The sequence below is a fragment of the Musa acuminata genome, chromosome BXJ3-1 (genome assembly GCF_036884655.1).
Source record: "Musa acuminata AAA Group cultivar baxijiao chromosome BXJ3-1, Cavendish_Baxijiao_AAA, whole genome shotgun sequence".
Classification (NCBI taxonomy): Eukaryota; Viridiplantae; Streptophyta; class Magnoliopsida; order Zingiberales; family Musaceae; genus Musa; species Musa acuminata.
Genome location: NC_088349.1, coordinates 2,194,678 through 2,213,972, shown reverse-complemented (window position 1 = coordinate 2,213,972; position 19,295 = coordinate 2,194,678). Strand labels below are relative to the sequence as shown.

General features: G+C 36.2%; 1 protein-coding gene across 1 annotated transcript; it reads left to right on the top strand.

The window, feature by feature from the left end:
* Positions 1–5,686: 5,686 nt before the first annotated feature.
* Positions 5,687–18,048, top strand: LOC135628750 (rab GTPase-activating protein 22-like). Its single transcript, XM_065135613.1, has 12 exons — positions 5,687–6,216; positions 6,317–6,510; positions 8,963–9,058; positions 11,198–11,301; positions 11,479–11,702; positions 13,022–13,144; positions 13,250–13,338; positions 15,697–15,802; positions 16,951–17,048; positions 17,259–17,507; positions 17,602–17,685; positions 17,768–18,048. The coding sequence occupies exons 2-12, from the start codon at positions 6,400–6,402 to the stop codon at positions 17,780–17,782; spliced, it is 1,299 nt and encodes a 432-aa protein (XP_064991685.1). The 5' UTR covers positions 5,687–6,216; positions 6,317–6,399; the 3' UTR covers positions 17,783–18,048.
* Positions 18,049–19,295: the final 1,247 nt, after the last annotated feature.

Genomic DNA, 19,295 nt, shown 5'->3' with positions numbered 1-19,295 from the left:
TACGATCGCTTCCATTGTCTCTTCCAAACCTATCTATCAAACGGTTCTTAAGGTTCCACGTAGTATTTACTCTCTGACCCATTTTCAATTTTTGCCCTCGAAATTTACCCACCGCCGTACCCGATGGTTTGATTGGATGATAATTCGCCATTCGAGGAGGCTCCACTGTGCCGAAACCCAGGGCGGCGAGCAAGACGTTATAATCAATCTCAGCCGTAGAATTTTCCAATGAAGGGATGGGATGTCGCGATCAGGAGAATCACCTTAATAATTGGCTCTTCGGTCAATCAAATGGTCGAGTCTCTTTTATCGCATCACCACCGTTGATATCGTTGTGGAAGTCGATCTCGTCAAAGTAAGACTCTGCTTCGGAAGGGACCGAGAGGAGAGATTTAGTTTGACGTTGACTAGTAATCAAAGGGTCGAAAACGTTTTAAATGTGCATGTTCATGTGGGGAAAATGTTTTAGATGTTGATGTTTATGTTGGATGAAGCCGTCGGCGCTGCCCTCATAGGAAAAGGCCATTGTCAATCTATGATACTCGTAGTTCTAATGAGAAGATTTTCGCATACCACTTGTTATATGTAATTCTAAAACTGAGTTTATTCTGATTGAGTGGTGAAAAAAATGATGTTGGAGGAAGAAGATATATGTTCATTCTTACATTCACAATGAACTCCTATCATATAAAACATTTAAGATATTCTTCAAATTCTTCCTAGATATATGATCATCTTTTGAGGTGTTACAACATTTTTCACAGGTATTTTGCTTCCTTACAAGAATTAATCTTCATCAATCCAAAAATATCCATGACCATCTATTACTAAATTAAGTCTATTTTCAACATCAAAATGATAGGACAACTAGATCCTCCAAATGGAGGGTGGATAGCCATTGGATAGGGCTCCTCCTCCTAGATTTAGCCAAATGCTGGAAGACATCATCAGTGAGAACATTTTTAAGTCTCAATCTCAATGATACACTATATTCATGTATTTCTCTCCCCCCTCCCTTTATTCTGCCTTTACTCTCTATCCTTTATTCTACTGCTATGAACTATTCATCTATGTTCTGGGTTCCAATCGGATACAGCTAAATTTTGATCTATATTTCCTTGATTGTTTATCATGATTGATGGTTTGATCTTGGTCAATGAAGCAAACAGTAGAAGACCAACTTACCAAGTTTATATCTTCAATAATACCACCTCTTTCAATGATATATTGGGATATGTGTACAAAAACAATTACCACAGCTACTGGTATTTGCAGACTGATGCTTCACAAGGAGTCTGTCATGAAGAAGAAAACACAAATGTGCAGGTCCATTAAAATTTACATAATGCTTTGTAGCTTAAGGCCGCAATAAGGCCGCAATAATTTACATATTAGTCAATTGAAATTTGATAACCATGCCACAGAAGAAGAGAGTGATGGCAAAGGAGGAACAGAACCAGTGTTGAACAGTGAGGAGAAACCTCGCTACCTGTTTGAGACTGGGTTGGGGCCGCTGGGGACCTCATGCTCGGTTTCTTGGAACTTGGAGGCGGTGGTCGAGGTGGAGTTCTTCGGGTGTAGCTTCATGGACTGAGATGTGGAAGGAAACAGAAGGCGCCGCGCAGAGGAGGAGACCACCGAAGCCTTCAAGCGGTCTGTTGCTTGAGTCAGTGGCAGGAGAAAGAGGCACAGGAGCAACCAATACAGCAGCACATGTGATCTACACATTCCTTGTTCTTTTGTCATGCAGGGATCAGTCGCAGCACCAGTAGCCCACGAGGAGACAGCATCCATGAACCACTTGAACCAGCAACGAGGGTGAGCTTTCAACTCGGTAGCAAAGAAGGTGCTGATGAGAAGCAAGGCCAAAGCTTTAGACATGAAGTAGGGAGGGAGGGAGGAAGTTACATGACTACCCCTTTCCGTCACCATTTGAATTGATTGGTTCTTGAAGACCCCATTAAGTGAGAACAGGTGCCTGCATGGATGTGTCAGCTAGACTTCTGTCAAAGGGGCAGCCACTCTGAGACCTGTCCTTACGAGGCCTCGAATGTTGAGATCATAATTACCTTCAACATAAATGATTGCACGCTTAAGCTGGATATGGGTGCTACCAAAAGATTTGTCTTGAGTGTTCTCTACTGTAGATCTTTTGATGACAGAGGATGAAATGATTCAACCCAAAAGAAGCCAACAGATGGTTCATGGTTGGAGGGTGTAAGGTTGCATAATATGGGGTAACTTTTTGGTGGTCAGTGATCAGTCTATTTCATCTTTACAGCATGACTGCCAAGAAGTCCATTGAAGTGCAGAACTGATGATAGAACCATCTGGATCTTGTTTGAAAGTGTCAGAGTGAGAGAGAGTCCAGCTAAGTTCAGGTATCAGCAGTTAAAGACCACTCTTAAACTCACTTAGCTCGTGAGATGACTCTGCAAATCTAAAGATCCATGCTAGCCATTTGGACATCAAGCTAGAAGAGCCAAAACAGAAACATCTGCTTGTGAAGCGACTTAGCTAATCTAGCATTCAATGCAGTACTCGGCTACTTTAGTGATAGGAAACTCAAAAGGAACAAGTGCTTTGGGAATTGAGAACAAAAAGCAAATGTGATGGCTTCTGTTGGTGGATGGTTTCCATAAGAGAACTGTTTGATACTGAAGAAAACCCCCAAGTGAGAAAAAGGATGATATGAGGGAAGGCTTGGCAAGCTTTTACAAAGAAACACAAAGTAAGGCATCCAATTTGAAGAATGGCTCTGCAAAGTAAGGCATCCAATTTTAAGCATTCACCTGCCTATATTCTGTGAAGAGAGGAGAAACTTTTGTTGGGTATGCAATCATTTAAACTTCTTTTCTACAGTAAAGAAAAGGAGAGCTTGATGACTTCCTCTTTCACAACTTGTATCTTTTGACTTCTTCTTGTGACCAAATCCTTTGTGATTATGTAGAGTCACTTTTGAATATTTATCTTCATCTCAAGACAATGTGGGTCATAAGCCATCTTTTTCTAGCTCAAGGAATAATTGATGTCTGATGTTTAATATGCTTGAGATGTGCCCCCACAGACACCTTTAGGATTTGGTGAATGAGAAAGTGAAATCTCACTTTTGTTTCTTTCATCTTCCACTCACAATGCTAACATCATAAGATGATTAGGAAGCTTGATCTGGTGTTGGATTTAGAGATTTGGCATCCTTATATCAAAATAGAAACAACAACAAAGCTCTATATATTACCCAGATGCATGCATTATGGAACTTTTAGCACCATGTCTTTGCAAAGTTCATAGCTTCTTGCCCTCCATTTTAAGACATACATGAAATATTAAGATTTCTTTGGCGATGGATAATAACTTGATAGCAAATTCAGGTGGAATAGTTGACTTCAATCCACAGGGATAAAGCTGCGAGAAAGCAGTAGTGATACGCCCACTGAGGCATAGCATCTGATACGCGAGCATTTGGATCAGAATGCTGGAAAATATCTGGGATTCTGTGAATCATATATAATGCTGGAAAAGACACATCAACTGCTGTTAGGAATCTTTCTTGAAAGAATGGCCTGAGAGCAGTTGGATGTATCAGACAGGTTTAAAATGTTAGAACTACTCATCATCATTGATAGAACAACAACTGATAAACCTAAAAGGTTAACATTTATATTGATAGAAGATAAGGTATTCTGAACTATACGAGGAAATCTCTTTATTCTGTCGAGAAAAATCTTTCGTTTTGAAAGAAATCCTTCCTCCTGTATAAATAGGAAAGAGACAGCTTAATGTATTTAAGCTAAAGCTATTTCAATAAAACTTCTTCAATAATTTTTTTTATCTTTAATAATTCTTTATTTTATCGAAAGAAAATTAGAATTTTAGCTCTCCATTTTTCACACTCGCACGGGAGATGGGAGAGATAATTTCTGTAATTATTATCTGAAGTAATATATCTTGGTAAATTTTTTTTCCTTTAAATATTTCCTGTCTCATCTGATAATTTTTTTTAATACCCTAAATATCTTTTGCTATCACCTAACAATCTCTCTCATCACCTTCATCTTGTCCTAAGATCTCGTTGTTTTCTTCCTTGTTGCTTTGATCCTATTGTTTTTATAGTACTATGTTTATCTCCTTCCTTTTTGCAAGGCTTTTCTATTTTGACACTATTAACTTCTGTTCAATCATGACTGTCTTCTTCTCTTTGTTTTGTCTGATTTCATATATATTAGAAAAAATATTATTTCTAGCAACACTGATAAGTTGAGTCTAAGTCCAACTACATCAAAGTTTTTAGAAAGATAGGATGTCGTAATTATTTTTATATTATAATATAGATATTTATGAATTTTATTAATAATAACATGCTTATATATTTGTGAATTTTGTTAATGACAGTGTGCTTATAATTATCTTATTTATTTTCTATGATAAATTTAGGAATATTTTAAGTTTAGTTTGATGAAAGTTAGAAATGCCGAACACAAATGAGAGATGATAGAGCATAATAACAAAGAGGAAGATAAAAAGAATGATTAATCATGAGGAGGACGTAAGTGAGATAGACAACAATAACGAAAGATGAGAGAAATAGTTCCGCCTAATGTAATTGAGATGATTCATGGAAGACAAACCAATTATGTTCCGATGGCTCTCGATCCACCAATTCAAAAATATTTGAAAAATTTACTGCTCCTAATTAATTTCTAAAAATTAGATAGCTCCACATAAAAATTCATAAAGTTAGCTTCTTTTTTTTCTAGATAAATTATTTTTAAAAATTTTAATTATAAAAAATATAGTAGTAGTAATAATAATAATAATAGACATTTTAGTACTAAGCTTATATCAAATGATAAAAATACCCCTATGTCTTCCACCGATCACCTTCTATCATCGTAACTATCATTGTTGCCCCTTGCTCGTATCATGAGCGTGTCATGCCTCTTTTCTTCCCCTCCCCTCTATATTCATTGAGGAGGCGACTAAGGGATGTTGGTGAGGGTACCGATGATTAAGATAGCGAAGAGGTGATCGTTTCCTTCTTGGCGAAACCTATTGCCTGCAAGTGGCACTGCATACATATAATAATAGAGGAGGAGAAGGGGAAAGGAAAAAAAAGTCGGGCGGTAAGTGCGAGTGATAAAAGTCATGGGTGGTGGCAATAGTGGTCACGAGCGATAACGACAGAGGCGATGATAAATTATGAAAGGTGATAAATATTTTTATCAAGTCAATGAAAAAAAATCTATTAGAAGGCATCATTTGATAAAAATCCAATAGCAAGAGTTTTTTAGGTAAAATATTAAATAATACAAATATTTAAAAAATTAGTTTTTGATTGAAATATATATATATATATATATATATATATATATATATATATATATATATATATATATATATATATATATATATATATATATATATATATATATAAGGAACGCAATCAAACATCCTCACCAATTGAGCTGGTCGGAGTAAGCCGTGTGAACAGCTAATCCTACACCATCCTTTATTTGCTTTTTTTTTTACGATAAAAAAAAACATAGGATTATTCCTGAAGAAAGCATATACTTTTCGAAATTTCCTATAGAGCCCCTCTACTTTGAAAATTTCCAAAGCAGCGCCTTTGTCGTGTGAAAAAACCATTTTACCCATTCTTTCGTCGAATCCATCGCCGCCTCCGTCATCGCGCGAGGGCTCGTCGTCGCCCGTAGCCCCCCTCCTCTGTAGCCCTCGCACCAGGGCTGGCCGCCCCCTCCACCGCGTGCGGGTCGCTCCCCCACCGGCTTCGGGCGAACACCATCGGCGCAGGCTACTGGGTTCTGACGAAGGCGACGACGTAGGCGGTGGTCGACAGGCTGGGCTGAGCGAAGGCGAGGCACAGGGGCGGCGGTGGAGGAGTAGAATAGTCATTTAACATAGAGCGTTTTTCGAAAATTTTCAAAATAAGGATGCTATGCGAAAAGTTTCGAAATATAAGACCTTTTTCTCCAAGAATTCGCACAGGTCGTTTCCTCGGCTGCCAATTTTAGCGATCATCAAAATTAGGTCTCCTTCCAAACCCCAATTAATCCCGCCTTTCCCCCCTCTATAATCGCATCTTATCGTCGATCCGGAAGCTATTGCCTATTTCTCGTGGTTTTTCTTTCTTTTTTTTTTCTCTTCTCCTAAGGCCATCCACGACGATCCAAGGTCAATCCTCCACCTCCCCCAAAGGTAGCATTTCGAAGGAAAAAGGCCAATTTAGTTATTGTTTCATGGATCGCGTAATGTTGTTGTTGTGTTGATTCTAAGATTTTCTTTTTTGTTCGGGAAGGGAGGAGATCGAGGTAATACCTGGATTTCGTCGTGGGGAAGGCAAATAGTTTTTTGATTTGGATTTGGATCTGGTTCTGATCAATGTTCAGCTGTTGCGTCTCCGTTCCTGAGGACTGGGGGGAACCTGATGCTTTCTATGCGATCAGGCCCGAATGCCGCGACGATGTTCCGGCCTCTCGTTTCAAGCCCACGGTATGCTACCTATGTTGTATATTGAATGGTTAACATAGAACGTAGAGAGCAGTTTCTTAAATTTTATTATACCATAGTCAGATTTAACGATCGAAGAGAGAAATAACCACCACCTTAATCCTAATAATTAAAATGCCCTCGGAAATTCTGCTGTAAAAGAATGTTCTTTGCCATTCATCTTGTTTGATCCACAGTCCCCAGAAAAATGCTGTGGGTGGATCTGAACAAAAGGAGGTGCCCCTAACAGTTTGCAGTGTGTGAAAGGGGAAGTCGTTCATTTTTGTTTCGTTCACGTTACTTCTCTGTTCCGTTGCAGGATTAGCATAAATCATTTATGCTCTCCATCTCCGAGTAGTTATTTTTTTGTTTCCTAGTTTATGTTTCTGCTCTAGGTATCTAAAAAGAATTGGTATGATTCCATGTGTCACTTTTATAAATTTGGTGTGCGTCTTACGTAAAATCTGAAACTTGATAGCAGCAAGTTTGAACATATACTTGCTTTAAACTTTGTACTAATGATTTATGTATTAACTGATGTTTGTTAAATATCAACTGAGGTTGAGTAACATGAGAAAAATTTGAGCACAGACAACTGACTATCAAGGTGAACATTACGTCGGATCTATTTCTACAATAGTCACATCTTATAACTAACTGCCCCTAACAGTTTGAGTTTTGCTGACGATTGTGCACATTTTTGTAGTTATTCCATTGTCTTACATGTCAACTCTAATGGTCATCTACTTTCCATGTTGGTCTAATATGGCACGACATCCTTAGATTGAAAACGTAGCCTCTAAATTGTGCTTTGCCAGTTTGAGGAGAAGTGAATTGAGTAACTATCATATCAAAAGTGGGTAATCCAAACATGGGAATTAATGGCTCACTTACATTTCTATTTATAGGGCGGCTAGCGCCCAGAACTCCTAATTTATAATGATTTTTAATTAGTATGGAATGATTATTTAAGGTACATGATAACATGCTGGAGTAATACTGAAATAGATGTAAGATTGTTAATTTATTGTAATTCTATTTGTTGCTTTATGGTGTTAGCATCCCTAAACTAACGAGCTAGGTCTAACTCCAGACCACCCATAGTCTAAGCTCAAGTAAAGATCAAGTTTGGGTTTGATTCGCTCCATAACATCTAAAAGAATATCCATTTGATAGTGTAAGCTATATTTATGTATATTTAGGTTAGCAATTTCAAAAGGTGCTCAGGCGCTCGCTTAGGTGCTCGAGTGAGGCGAGGCAAGACCCAAGCACCTCACAACACCTTGGGGCAAGGCATTTCAATGAAGTGCTACTCGAGTGAGCCCGAGAGCTGGGTGCCTCGGGCGTGCACCCGAGCCAAATCGGATCAACTTCAAGCCTGGGTTTGATTGGGCGAGTAAGTTGGTTCAATCGAACCAACTAATGTAGGCTGTACCGACACTTACCCTAACATTGACCCAACGAAAGAAACTAGAAGCAAAAACTTGCTACTCGTCTGTCGCCTTCGTATGTGTTGTCCGCCACTACAGCTTCGTCTGCTGCCTACGTATGCTTCATCCACTTCGTTTGCCGCCATCAACAACCTTGTTCGCTTCGTCTGCTATTGCAACTTCATCTGCTGCCCCCTCTAGCTTTGTCCGCCATAGTCGGCAACCTTGTCCACTTTATCCGTCGTTGTGGTTTCGTTCGTTTTCCGTTGCAGCTTTGTTTGCCACCTCTCCAGCTTCGTCTATCGCTGGTTTTCACTTTCCCCCACTTTCCTCCACAGATGCTTGTTACTTCTCCATCTTCTCATTTTATAGGTAATACTTTTGTGGAGTAACTTGCTGCACCATATTGAGGTGGTGCACTATTACTTTGTTAGGAGTTAAAGCTTAGAGTTCTAAGTTTATCACATTATGATCATATTTATCAATTGTAATATATATATATTTTAAATTTTAATATTTAGGAGCACCTCATTTCGCTTGGGCAGGCACTTAGCGCCTTGGGCGTTTTGGGACCTTGACACCTTTTGGCGCCTTGTGCTTTTAAAAACACTGATTCAAATTGGGGCTTCCGTGCCACATCTTTTATGATCCTCCAAATGTGACTGAACAAAGAAACAAATGTTCAACATAGTAATGATGTTCTGGATGATTCATATCTATTCCTTCAAAGAGAGTAACTTTATATAAGCTTCATGACCTTGTGTTGCATAGCCCATTTCAGTTGTATTGCTGCTACTTTGATTTACATTTGCTAAGCAAGTAGGACACTCAAATGATTAGTTTAAAGACCAACATTACACACTCATGTTATGTCACTAAATCTTTCATTAGGTAGATTATCTGGAAGTGTTGTAATATTCCTGATAATGACAATATAGTTATATACAACATATTTTATTGTATTTTTTTTCACAAATGCTTATGTTGCCTCATCAAACACATGACTTGTTCATCTGACAATGCAGCCTGGAAAAACTCTCAGTGCAAGACGGTGGCATTCTTCATTCTCTGAAGAGGGACATTTGGACATAGCAAGAGTGCTTAGACGAATTCAACGGGGGGTGAGTAATTTGTCATAAAATCTCTTAGAGACTTACCTGATTTCATCGGTTATTCAAGAGTGTTTCTAGTCACTCTTGATTAATGTTGATACTTGTTGCTGTATGGATACTTAACCTATTGGTTCTTACACAGTTACACTATAAAAGTCTTAAAGAGTAAGGAATTATATGATGGCAATGTTGACTAATTTTGTATATTGGCTTATAGCAATGTCATAGTGACGCGAATGATTGTTTCTCTGTGTTTTTGACATCATCCATTGCTGCATACTAGTATCATTCATACTACTGACTGTGTAGATGAACAATGTATATTACTCAACTATAAGACTTGCAATGTAAAATCCTTCTCAAGGAGAATTATTGTAAGCAAGCCTTCTTTTTCTTCATTTCAGCTCATGTTTGTCCAGATGGCTATCTTCGCCTCATTCCAATGATCATGACCATACATTTTAATACTTGATGAGCAATAGGGAAAAGAGCTAACACTAGAAGATTTGATCATCAAGCATGGATGAAAAGGTGGATGGTGGTACTGAAGTGATCACTGGTTAGAACATCTCAAATTAAGAAATTATAACTGGGAATATTGCTGCTAGAGAAAAAAATTAACTTAGATAATTTGTTTGTCCTTGAGTCATATGCAATCCTCTTAGGATATATATGTTTCCGGTCCAAGGGATATAATACTATGAGCTTTGTCATATTCTAGCTATCTCTGATTTTGCTTACTCATGTATTTTCATGATTCTAGTTCACTATCTTTCCTAAAGATGTTCATTGTTATCTTATATTTTTCCATGTTTTTTATGCTTCTACATTAGTTTTATCCAAGGTTCGTCGTACCACGATGTATCGCCCTCTATAGGCGGTACATACTAGTCTGATTAAGGACCAATATGGGTGGTACATATCGATCTATCGGTATACCCCACTGTATCATGTGTTGGTACGTCGATACGTACCGTACCAACATTCAGTTGGTACACCGGTACAGACGGGTAAGGCGAACCATTACTTCATCCTAGGTTCATCGTGCCACAGCGTATTGCTTGGTTCGAGCAGTATGTACCGATCTGGTAGGGGACATGTATGAGTGGTACATTGGTGTAACCATGTATCGTGTGTCGGTATAGCTCGGTACAGCTCGGTACGTACCATACCAACAGCTTGTTGGTACACCGGTATGAACCGGTAAGACGAATCATGGTTTTATCTATTGTCTCATCAATCCATTGTAATTGCCCATTATACATCCTCATACAGATCATTTTTGTTTATCCCATTCTATCCTTTAGTGGTGAAAAGATAGTGCTTCTAATTGCTACCTTCTTGTTCATACTTGCTTCAGGTTCTGAACATATATTGATGGTTTCATATGCTTCAGATTTATTTATTGTGTGGTATCCCATACTATATAGTCTACACAATCATGGACCTTGTTCTTTGACAATGTCTTGCTTTGAGTGTGAGTAGTGGGAAAAATTTATGCTTCATTCTAGCGTAAAAGGTGAGAGAATTTGAGGCTAGGAATCATAGTAGCAGCTTTAAGCCTACAAGAACTTTAAGCAAAGAATAAATGCCATCTCTACTGCACTATCATCTTGCTATTTGTTCCTTTTTGATGCTTTGTTGTATGTAGCACTCACATGGTATTTGGTAACTCACAGAGAAAATTCTCAGGTATTTACCTGTCTTTATATGTATGCAAATTTCAAATGCCTGTACAAAATTTTCTGTCTTTTTTTGACATTCTTTTTGCCATCATGCTGGCTTGCTAACAGAGTTGAAATTCATGATGGAATCGGATGTGATTATGTCTGTTGATGGATGTGTCCATAGCTTGCATTAATTTAAATTCAACCTCATGGATCACATATCCACAGAACACTTGTGTTATTTCTATTTTTCTTTGATGAAAATGTACATGAATCTGAGACAGTTCATGTGTTTTAACTTTTCTAAACAAGATTAGAGAAGCGTAACATCTTTGTTGACCTTGGCCAAACTCTAAAATATGTTCTTTTAACTTCCTGGCACTACATTGAAGTGCTGTCATTTGTACAAAAATAATCACTTAGATGTTGTTTCTTAAAATATCTGATTTTTTATGACCTAAATCTCATTTCATAATATCAGGGTGTTCATCCAACAATAAAGGGAGTAGTTTGGGAATTTTTGCTTGGGTGTTATGATCCTAAAAGTACCTTTGATGAGCGTACTCAATTAAGACAAAATCGGAGGTAATAGTTCTCTATCTTGTCAATTAGATATCCAATGACAAGTTGAAACATTATAAGATTATTATCTTCCTTTCCATCTTTTTTCCCATTCTATTAGTAATTAAAAATTTGTCTTGTTTCACCATATTTTTTTGTCCTCTTTGAAACAAAAGTAACAAATCAATGTGGCTTTGGCAGGTCTGAATATGAGAGATTAAAGTCACAATGCAAAGAGATGGAGAATACAGTTGGTAGTGGAAAAATGATTACAACACCTGTAATTTCAGAAGATGGTCAACCTATCGAGAATCCTTCAAGTAATGGTGCTAATTTGGGAGAGGAACAACTACCAGATAATAAAACAGATAATGTTACTCAGGACAAAGAAGTCATCCAATGGAAGCTTACCTTACATCAGATTGGTAAAATATCTATGAACATAATTATCTAGAATCCTTCTGAGACTTTTACCAATAAAAGTCTATTCCTTCTATTATGTAATATAATTTGACATGAATATCATGTGAATTTGCTGGAATGCTAATGACATTAAATGATAGCTTTATGCTGGAACAGGAAAAAAAATGTCTTGGTCTTGAAGAAAGTGGGTTAAGCCCATATTTTCAGGCTGCAAATTTCTACATTCATATGCCTTCATAACCTGTAGTTATGTCATAGTATTTCAAGAATTTATTGTTATATTTGCTTTAGAATTCCTTCTTTGTATATTCAGTAAGTTTCCTTGCTTGTTACAATGTCAGAGTACATGGTCATGGACTATAATAATTTAAATCTTTATGTTGGGTAACGTCGGAAAAGTGCTTTGATATCAGATGTGATGTAGGACAAGTTGCTTTATGTAGGATAATTGCATGGAGAGCAAAAAAAGATTTTTATTTTTTTAGCATTTGATAAGGGAAAGATAAAGTGAGGAAGTGGAATGCAACAATGGTGAAAGGTGATGATGAAAGATAAAAAAGAAAGAAAATATAATACCAGATTCCTTCAGTTTTTTAGAACCACATCTAAAGATAATGGCCTCACACCAGATGTGCCTCATGTACAGATGATGGTGTCAGCCTAATGGGGAGAGATGTCAAACTCACTGTGGCTCTAGGAATTATGAATTGGGTTCACAATTCATATATATTTTAGTAAATACAACTTAATTATTCCATCTCTAGGTCACAACCAATTTTCCCCTTTTGTGTCCACTAAGTTTAAGGAGAAAAAGAACACAATTATGAAAATTACATAATAATTTCTTCTTTCCTTGTACGAGGAAGATACACCTGTAGTTTTTTTTTTCACAAATAATATTCTTTAATATCTGATTAATAATTAAACAAGGCAACGAACAAACCAGACAATACCAAAAAAGATTGAGATATTGTCATTTCACCATATTATAATGTAGTAAGCAAAAGTATTGCTTCATCTAGAAATTCCAAATTCAGCTATTTGCTGGCTCTGTTGTCTTTGTTCTTTGTTTCCTCAAGTGTGGACTAATTTGTTCTGATCATAAGTTTAGATGGTACTTAATTTAATAATTTGTTATGGTAAGGGAAGTCTTAGCTTTCATGACTATTTGCTATCTAGGCTCCTTTATTTAGAAAAACTGCTTAACAATATTGTTACTGGAAACTACATAATTCCCTAGTCTCTTCATATTACTTGATTCCTATTGCTAAGAGCTAATGACTGTTATTTCTGTGTAAAAAAAAAAAATCCTTGAAATTAGGTTTGGATGTCGTTCGTACAGATCGGGCACTTCAATACTATGAAACCCCAGAAAATCAAGCAAGGCTATGGGATATTCTTGCGGTTTATTCATGGATAGACAAGGAAATTGGTTACTGCCAAGGTGAATACATTTCAATAGAACAAATCAGAAGAATTTGATGCTCCTTTGTTTAATCTTCTTTTATCCTTTTCACTTGCCTTCTTCTGATATCCAGTTTGTAAACAGGAATGAGTGATCTTTGTTCACCGATAATAATTGTCATTGAAAATGAGGCAGATGCTTTTTGGTGCTTTCAACATCTTATGCGTAGAGTGGTATGTAATTTTTTTAAATTTACTGGAGGTGCTTTTCCTTGGTAATTAAAGTTTATGTTGTCGGAATAATCGTTGTGTCTTTAAATGCAAATGTACTCCCATGTTTATGTCATACCTTATCTTGAAATAGTAATAGTGTTGAACTATGTAGCACTTGAAACTTGTACACTTATCTAATGCATAGACTGTTGATATTTTTTATTAAGTGAAGGTGCCCTTATTGTAATCAAAGTTGACTCTCGTGGAATGATCTGTGTCTTTATAGACACAGATTCCCATGGGCATGTCATCAAATATCTCGAAATGGTAACTGTGTTGTACTATGGTAAAAGTAATTTGAGGCATGAGAAACTTAATGTATACTATTAAGGATTAAAAGGCAGTTATCTGTTTGTGATAACTTGGTCATACATGAGATAAGAAAAGAATGTCCCAGTATACAATAGTTCCCTTTTGAGAAATAATCATGGAACAATCCCTTTCCTTGGATAAAGGCAAGGTGGTCAATGTGTCTATGTATAAATATATTTGTAAATTAGGAAGCATGTAGGATAGATAGAGGGTGAGAAATGATATAGGGATGTTACTGATGTGGGTGTTGGAGGAATCAAATTGAAGCTATGGGGATATAAGTTAGAGAAGAAGAGGAAAGACACGAGGCATTAAGCGAGTTTGAAGGGAAAAAGAAGTCCAAAGGCTAGAGTTGTTTGTTCAAAAGATCGAGAAAGAAAGTGAGTGAGCCTGAGTGAAAAGGTGGAGGGAGGGGATTAAAGCTCTAAATGAGGCCCAACGGTCAATTTAATCATTGGGGTCAAACTTGGCCCAATTTAGGTTGGTATCAGTCAAATCCTGATTGGTGCCAGCCTGTGTCGGTCGATGCAACTTGAGTTTGGCCGATACTTGATATATTTTGTTTGTCCATTTATGACTGCTGGCGGATCGGTATGTATCACCCATTTCATACCGTTTCAAGTGGTACTAAAAACAATGTCCCATCTTATCAGGTTTGATAATTCTGACCAAATGGGAGAAGGGATTGGATGATGGTGCCACAACTTCAAATCTAGGGTTGATGATGAGGGTCATTCTAGTAATAGAGGAGGTTGATGGAACTCTTATGTCTCACGTCCCATATGGATGGAAAGGTATTGCAAATGAGACAATGAGAAGGAGAGAGAGTGGGAGGGAGGGAAACACAAAAGTTGCATTGAGAAGAGAAGAGGGAGAGACTGAGAATGAAGAGGAGCAAGGAGCTAGTAAATTGAAGGAGGAGGAAAAATACAGACATAATAAAGAATTCAGAATGTGGAATCATAAGAGTTAAAGATTTAGATTAGGATTAGGTGATACTATATGAGAGACTCTATTTTAGTTTATTCGAAGAAAACCAGCACAAATTGGAGTAGATTTTGGTCAAGAATTCATAGGTTCACTAACTATTGTCCTACTTAATGGCCAAGGAGAGAAGAATCAGATCTTTATATAATGTACCTTCATATCCTAAAAGGAATAGAGTGATTTTGAACTAATTTCAAACTCTTTGAGAAAAAGAAAGAATGGCAGAAAGGAGAAAAAAGGAGAGAGAGAGAGGCTACAGTATGTAGTTACTGGGATAAGATATACTAAAACAACTTATTTTTCCTGCTCAATATTGGATTGATAGTGGATGTTTCATGTTGTTACTATCTCCAACTCAAATTCTTTACTAAGGAACGGTGGATTCTGAGACAAAGAAGAGTTATGTAACAATGAAATTCAAGCCAAAAGTAAATTACTTCAAGTACAAGGTGATGTGAGAATTATTAATAGTTGATCATGATTGTTAATTTAAACCAATTAGACGACATGGGCAATGCTGACTTGAGGTGTGGTTCTATGTTCTTAGGAGCCTTGTGATACCATTTCAACTTATAAACTTATATTCTTCGTAATGTAGTTCAAGTTCCATTGTATATTATGAGTGACCCCCCTTAGTCCCAAAAAAATATGTAGTGTGTGAATGACCAAGATGTTTTACCATTTTGATTGTTTGAAAAAACTAGCTTCTTTTGTGCAGTGCTACAAAAAAAATGCTGCACAAATTAGCAAAACCACACTGAGAGATATTCTCAAGTAAAAAAGGGAATTCTAGATACTTTGCTTATTCCATATTTCTTGTTTCTTCAATTATTTGCTAGCTCATGTTCTATACTACTTAGATTAAGATATTTTATTAAATTTCTATTTTGCTTCCCTCGTGTTTTTCTTTTCTTCATTAAAACTTGATGTGTTTCTGATACCCTATTTTTATGTCATAAAAAGTAGCTAGATGCTTTTGGATTGAAATGACTCGTATGGTTTGTTTTTGTCATTGTCAAGAGAGAGAATTTCAAATCCACATCTAGTACTATTGGAGTTCGGTCTCAACTGACTCTACTCTCATCTATATTGAAAACTATTGATCCAAAACTCCATGAACACATAGGTATGGCCTCTATCATTTCTGTGTGAGTATTTATGTCAATTGTTCATAATTTAATTTGCTTCACATTTTATCTTCTTATCTGATTTCCAATGCACTGAACATTCGCTGAAAGTTGTATCATCACCCGTTAAATTATCTGTATATGAAGTGTTGGGTACAGTCCTTGATTAACTTTATGAGTTCAGTCTCTGGACAAGTTAACATATGAACATGAAAATGTTGACATCTATGTTTTTTTTTTAAGTATTATTTGAGTATTAACATTGTGAATGCTCTACCCAACCTAAAATTGTTTGGAAAATGAACAGAGATCTTATTTTGGAGAAAAAAGATCTTCATAATCCTTAAGATAAACAATGCATTATAGTATCTTTTGTGAACTTCTGGTGAACGAACATTATATTCATCAAGTATCACTAAAATACTGGAGATTCCATCACTATAAGTAGATTTTTTTGCATATCATTTGCTTTTATCTAAAGAAAATGAGTAAACACAAAGCACAAAGTATGAAATGCTCTGAAAAATGTCATACTTAAATATAGAAGCCAGTGAATTACCTGATTATCTGGCAACAAATGGAACCAAAGAAGAGAAACTTTCCCTTGATGAGTCATAATGTTCAACCTGACCAGTGAATTACCTGACTAGCTTAACACTATTTTGGCCTTATGGTGTGTAAATATACGTCTAGAAGATGTTTATAGAAGGATTGTCATATTCGGAAAATATTAATTTTTTTCTTGATCCTTGTGGCTGATTCTTGGATTCTGTTAGGATGAGTTTCAATTAGCATCCTAAGCGTGATACATTATTACTTTCTTCAAGTTTTCTTGTTCTTTTCCCTTGATGTTTATTCATGGATGCTTAGTTTACTTTTTTTTCACCTTAAATTCCTTTTCCATCTGTAAGTTGAAAGAATATCAGTTGGTGTATTGTCTTGTTGTTGATACCTGTGTCCTAGTTGGTATTTCAGGCATATCAGCTTAATATGTGGCAGTCTGGTGACACTATATTATGTTTTTTTTAATTCCTAAAACAATGTTCGGCAGCACATTAAGAAAAAAAGGATATAATTTTCATGAATTTCTGAAAAAGATGTTTTAAATCAGTGCTATTTAATATTTCTGATGAAGAAAATATGACAGAGAATCTGGATGGAGGGGAGTTTTTGTTTGCCTTCCGTATGTTGATGGTCCTCTTCCGTAGAGAGTTCTCATTTGTTGATTCTTTGTACCTTTGGGAGGTAAACTTCTATTGGATTATTCCTGTAGTTGCTTTTTAATTTAAAATTTCATACTGCAAAACACCATTATGAACCTCAGTGATATTTAATAAGATTGAAAGTGCATTTGCTCCTCTCATCCTCCCACTACCAATTTCTGATTCATCACATGTACATATTGATGGGTGCTGATGGAAGACTATATGTAACTGTTTATTCTTATTCATTCAGCTGATCTGGTCTATGGAATACAATCCCCATCTCTTCTCCATCTATGAGTCAGATGATTCAGCTAAAAACAACCAAGATGGGCCAGGAAATGAAGATCTAATGCGGTTTGGAAAGTTTGAGAGGGAGAATGTCAAGTCTGGTCAGAAAAATCAAGAAGCCACTCTATCCATCTTTTTGGTTGCCAGTGTTCTCGAGTCCAAGAACAAGCGACTCCTGCAGGAAGCAAAGGGTTTAGATGATGTTGTGAAGGTTGGTCCATTTCCTCTCCTTTGCTATCTTCCTATCTTCTTCCCTCAACTCTTCCTTGCTTTTGGCCTCTCATACTGGTGGGCTCTCATGGCAGATATTGAATGATATTACTGGAAGTTTGAACGCAAAGAAAGCATGCGACGAGGCTTTGAAACTTCATATTAAGTATTTGAACATGGTATTTATCTCATTTAATTTTATTCTAACTCTTAGTTAGGAATGTTATTTCTCAAGTTTATTGACTAGGTATTCTCTTTTAGGCAAAGGCAGCTTAGTTGGGAAGCCAGAGATTGGGAGGACCATCTGCCGGGGAGTTATGCTGAACAGGAAGGCATCATACAGAGAATTCCATTTTATTTCACAAAGTTCTCTTGTTATTCATTAATTTCATTCATTCTTTCACACTGCAATATGATTTTCTTGCAAGCTCAAACGGAAGATGAAATCTGAGTCTACCTGTACCTAAAAAATATAATGTCTTGAAGTCTAATGAAACTTATTGCATCTGAGAAACTTATCCTAAATATGACTTTCTTTGCCATGTTCCCATTGCCATGTGTATTCTTCTGTTCTAAGTTGCTTAGTGCTTAGTGATAGAGTAATCAAGTGTAATGTAGCAATTGCCTCAATACATAAAAGAATCAAGATCAAATCAGGCGTTTCCAACTTCATCTTCAATTCCAAATCTATATATGTCTGTATGTGTGTTTCTATTAAATCTGTTGTGTTTTTCTGTTTTAAATATTGTAACCCAAATTGAATTTCTTATTATTAGATAATCTTTTGCTGAAATATTTATCAATATTGCACGATTTAACTATATAAGTACAAAAGCCAATGAAAGAAATTTGAACATTGGACAATATGTAAAACTTGCAAAGACAAAAAAAAAAAGCACTCCTTATTATAATCTCATTTGGTCATACCACAGAATATATATATATATATATATATATATATATATATATATATATATATATATATATATATATATATATATATCAGTTTCATCTCGTCCTCATCCCATTGTTTATGAGTTCTCCATATATTTATAATTAATTATTTAAAAAAACTATAAAGTTCCTCGTATATTTGTAATTAATTATTTAAAAAAAATACTATCAAACCTAATGTATAATACTAAAATTTACATATAACAAAAGATAAATATAGCTAAAAATAAATAGAATCAAAATTATCAAAACAGAGATAGAGGGAAGATAAAGAGATCGAGGAAAGGCACAGGGCTATGATGGTGGAAGAGGCAAGGCCACGAGGTGGGCGGGAATGATTGCAATGAGGAGATGAGGGTGCTTTGATGAAGGGGGAAGTCGAAAAGAGGAAGAAGGGAGAAGGGAGTGTGCAACGGGAAAAGGAGGAGAAAAAGAGAAGAATATTAATGAATCATCGTAATCGTTCACTATTTATTGTTTGCAGCCATTGATCGTAAAAGGAATTATGGTTTGTTGATGAAGGGAGGAGAAACGATGAAAACATAGTCAAATAGTCGAGGCCAGCGGTTAGGGATTGGGTGCGCACAATGCATGGGTTCACGAGAAGGAATTATTATTATTGAACGAGAAAATATTTTATTTAATTTAATTGAACCAAATGATTCTTAATTGAATCATAATCAATGCCACCCAGTTTAATTTAAATAACAAAAAATTGACACATCTAATGCATGAGCTTACATCTCAGCCCGTGTATTAATGGGTTGGGTATGGGGTGGAGAATACTCTTTCTTATCCTCGCCTCATATTTGTATAAGTAATATAAAATACTTCT

What these genes read in the sequence shown, in the direction of transcription:
- LOC135628750 (XM_065135613.1), top strand. Translation starts at nt 6,400, where the DNA reads ATGTTCAGCTGTTGCGTCTCCGTTCCTGAGGACTGGGGGGAACCTGAT. An exon ending in CAATTAAGACAAAATCGGAG is followed by an intron (nt 11,302 to 11,478) that starts GTAATAGTTCTC and finishes TGGCTTTGGCAG; the next exon opens with GTCTGAATATGAGAGATTAA. An exon ending in AACATCTTATGCGTAGAGTG is followed by an intron (nt 13,339 to 15,696) that starts GTATGTAATTTT and finishes GTCATTGTCAAG; the next exon opens with AGAGAGAATTTCAAATCCAC.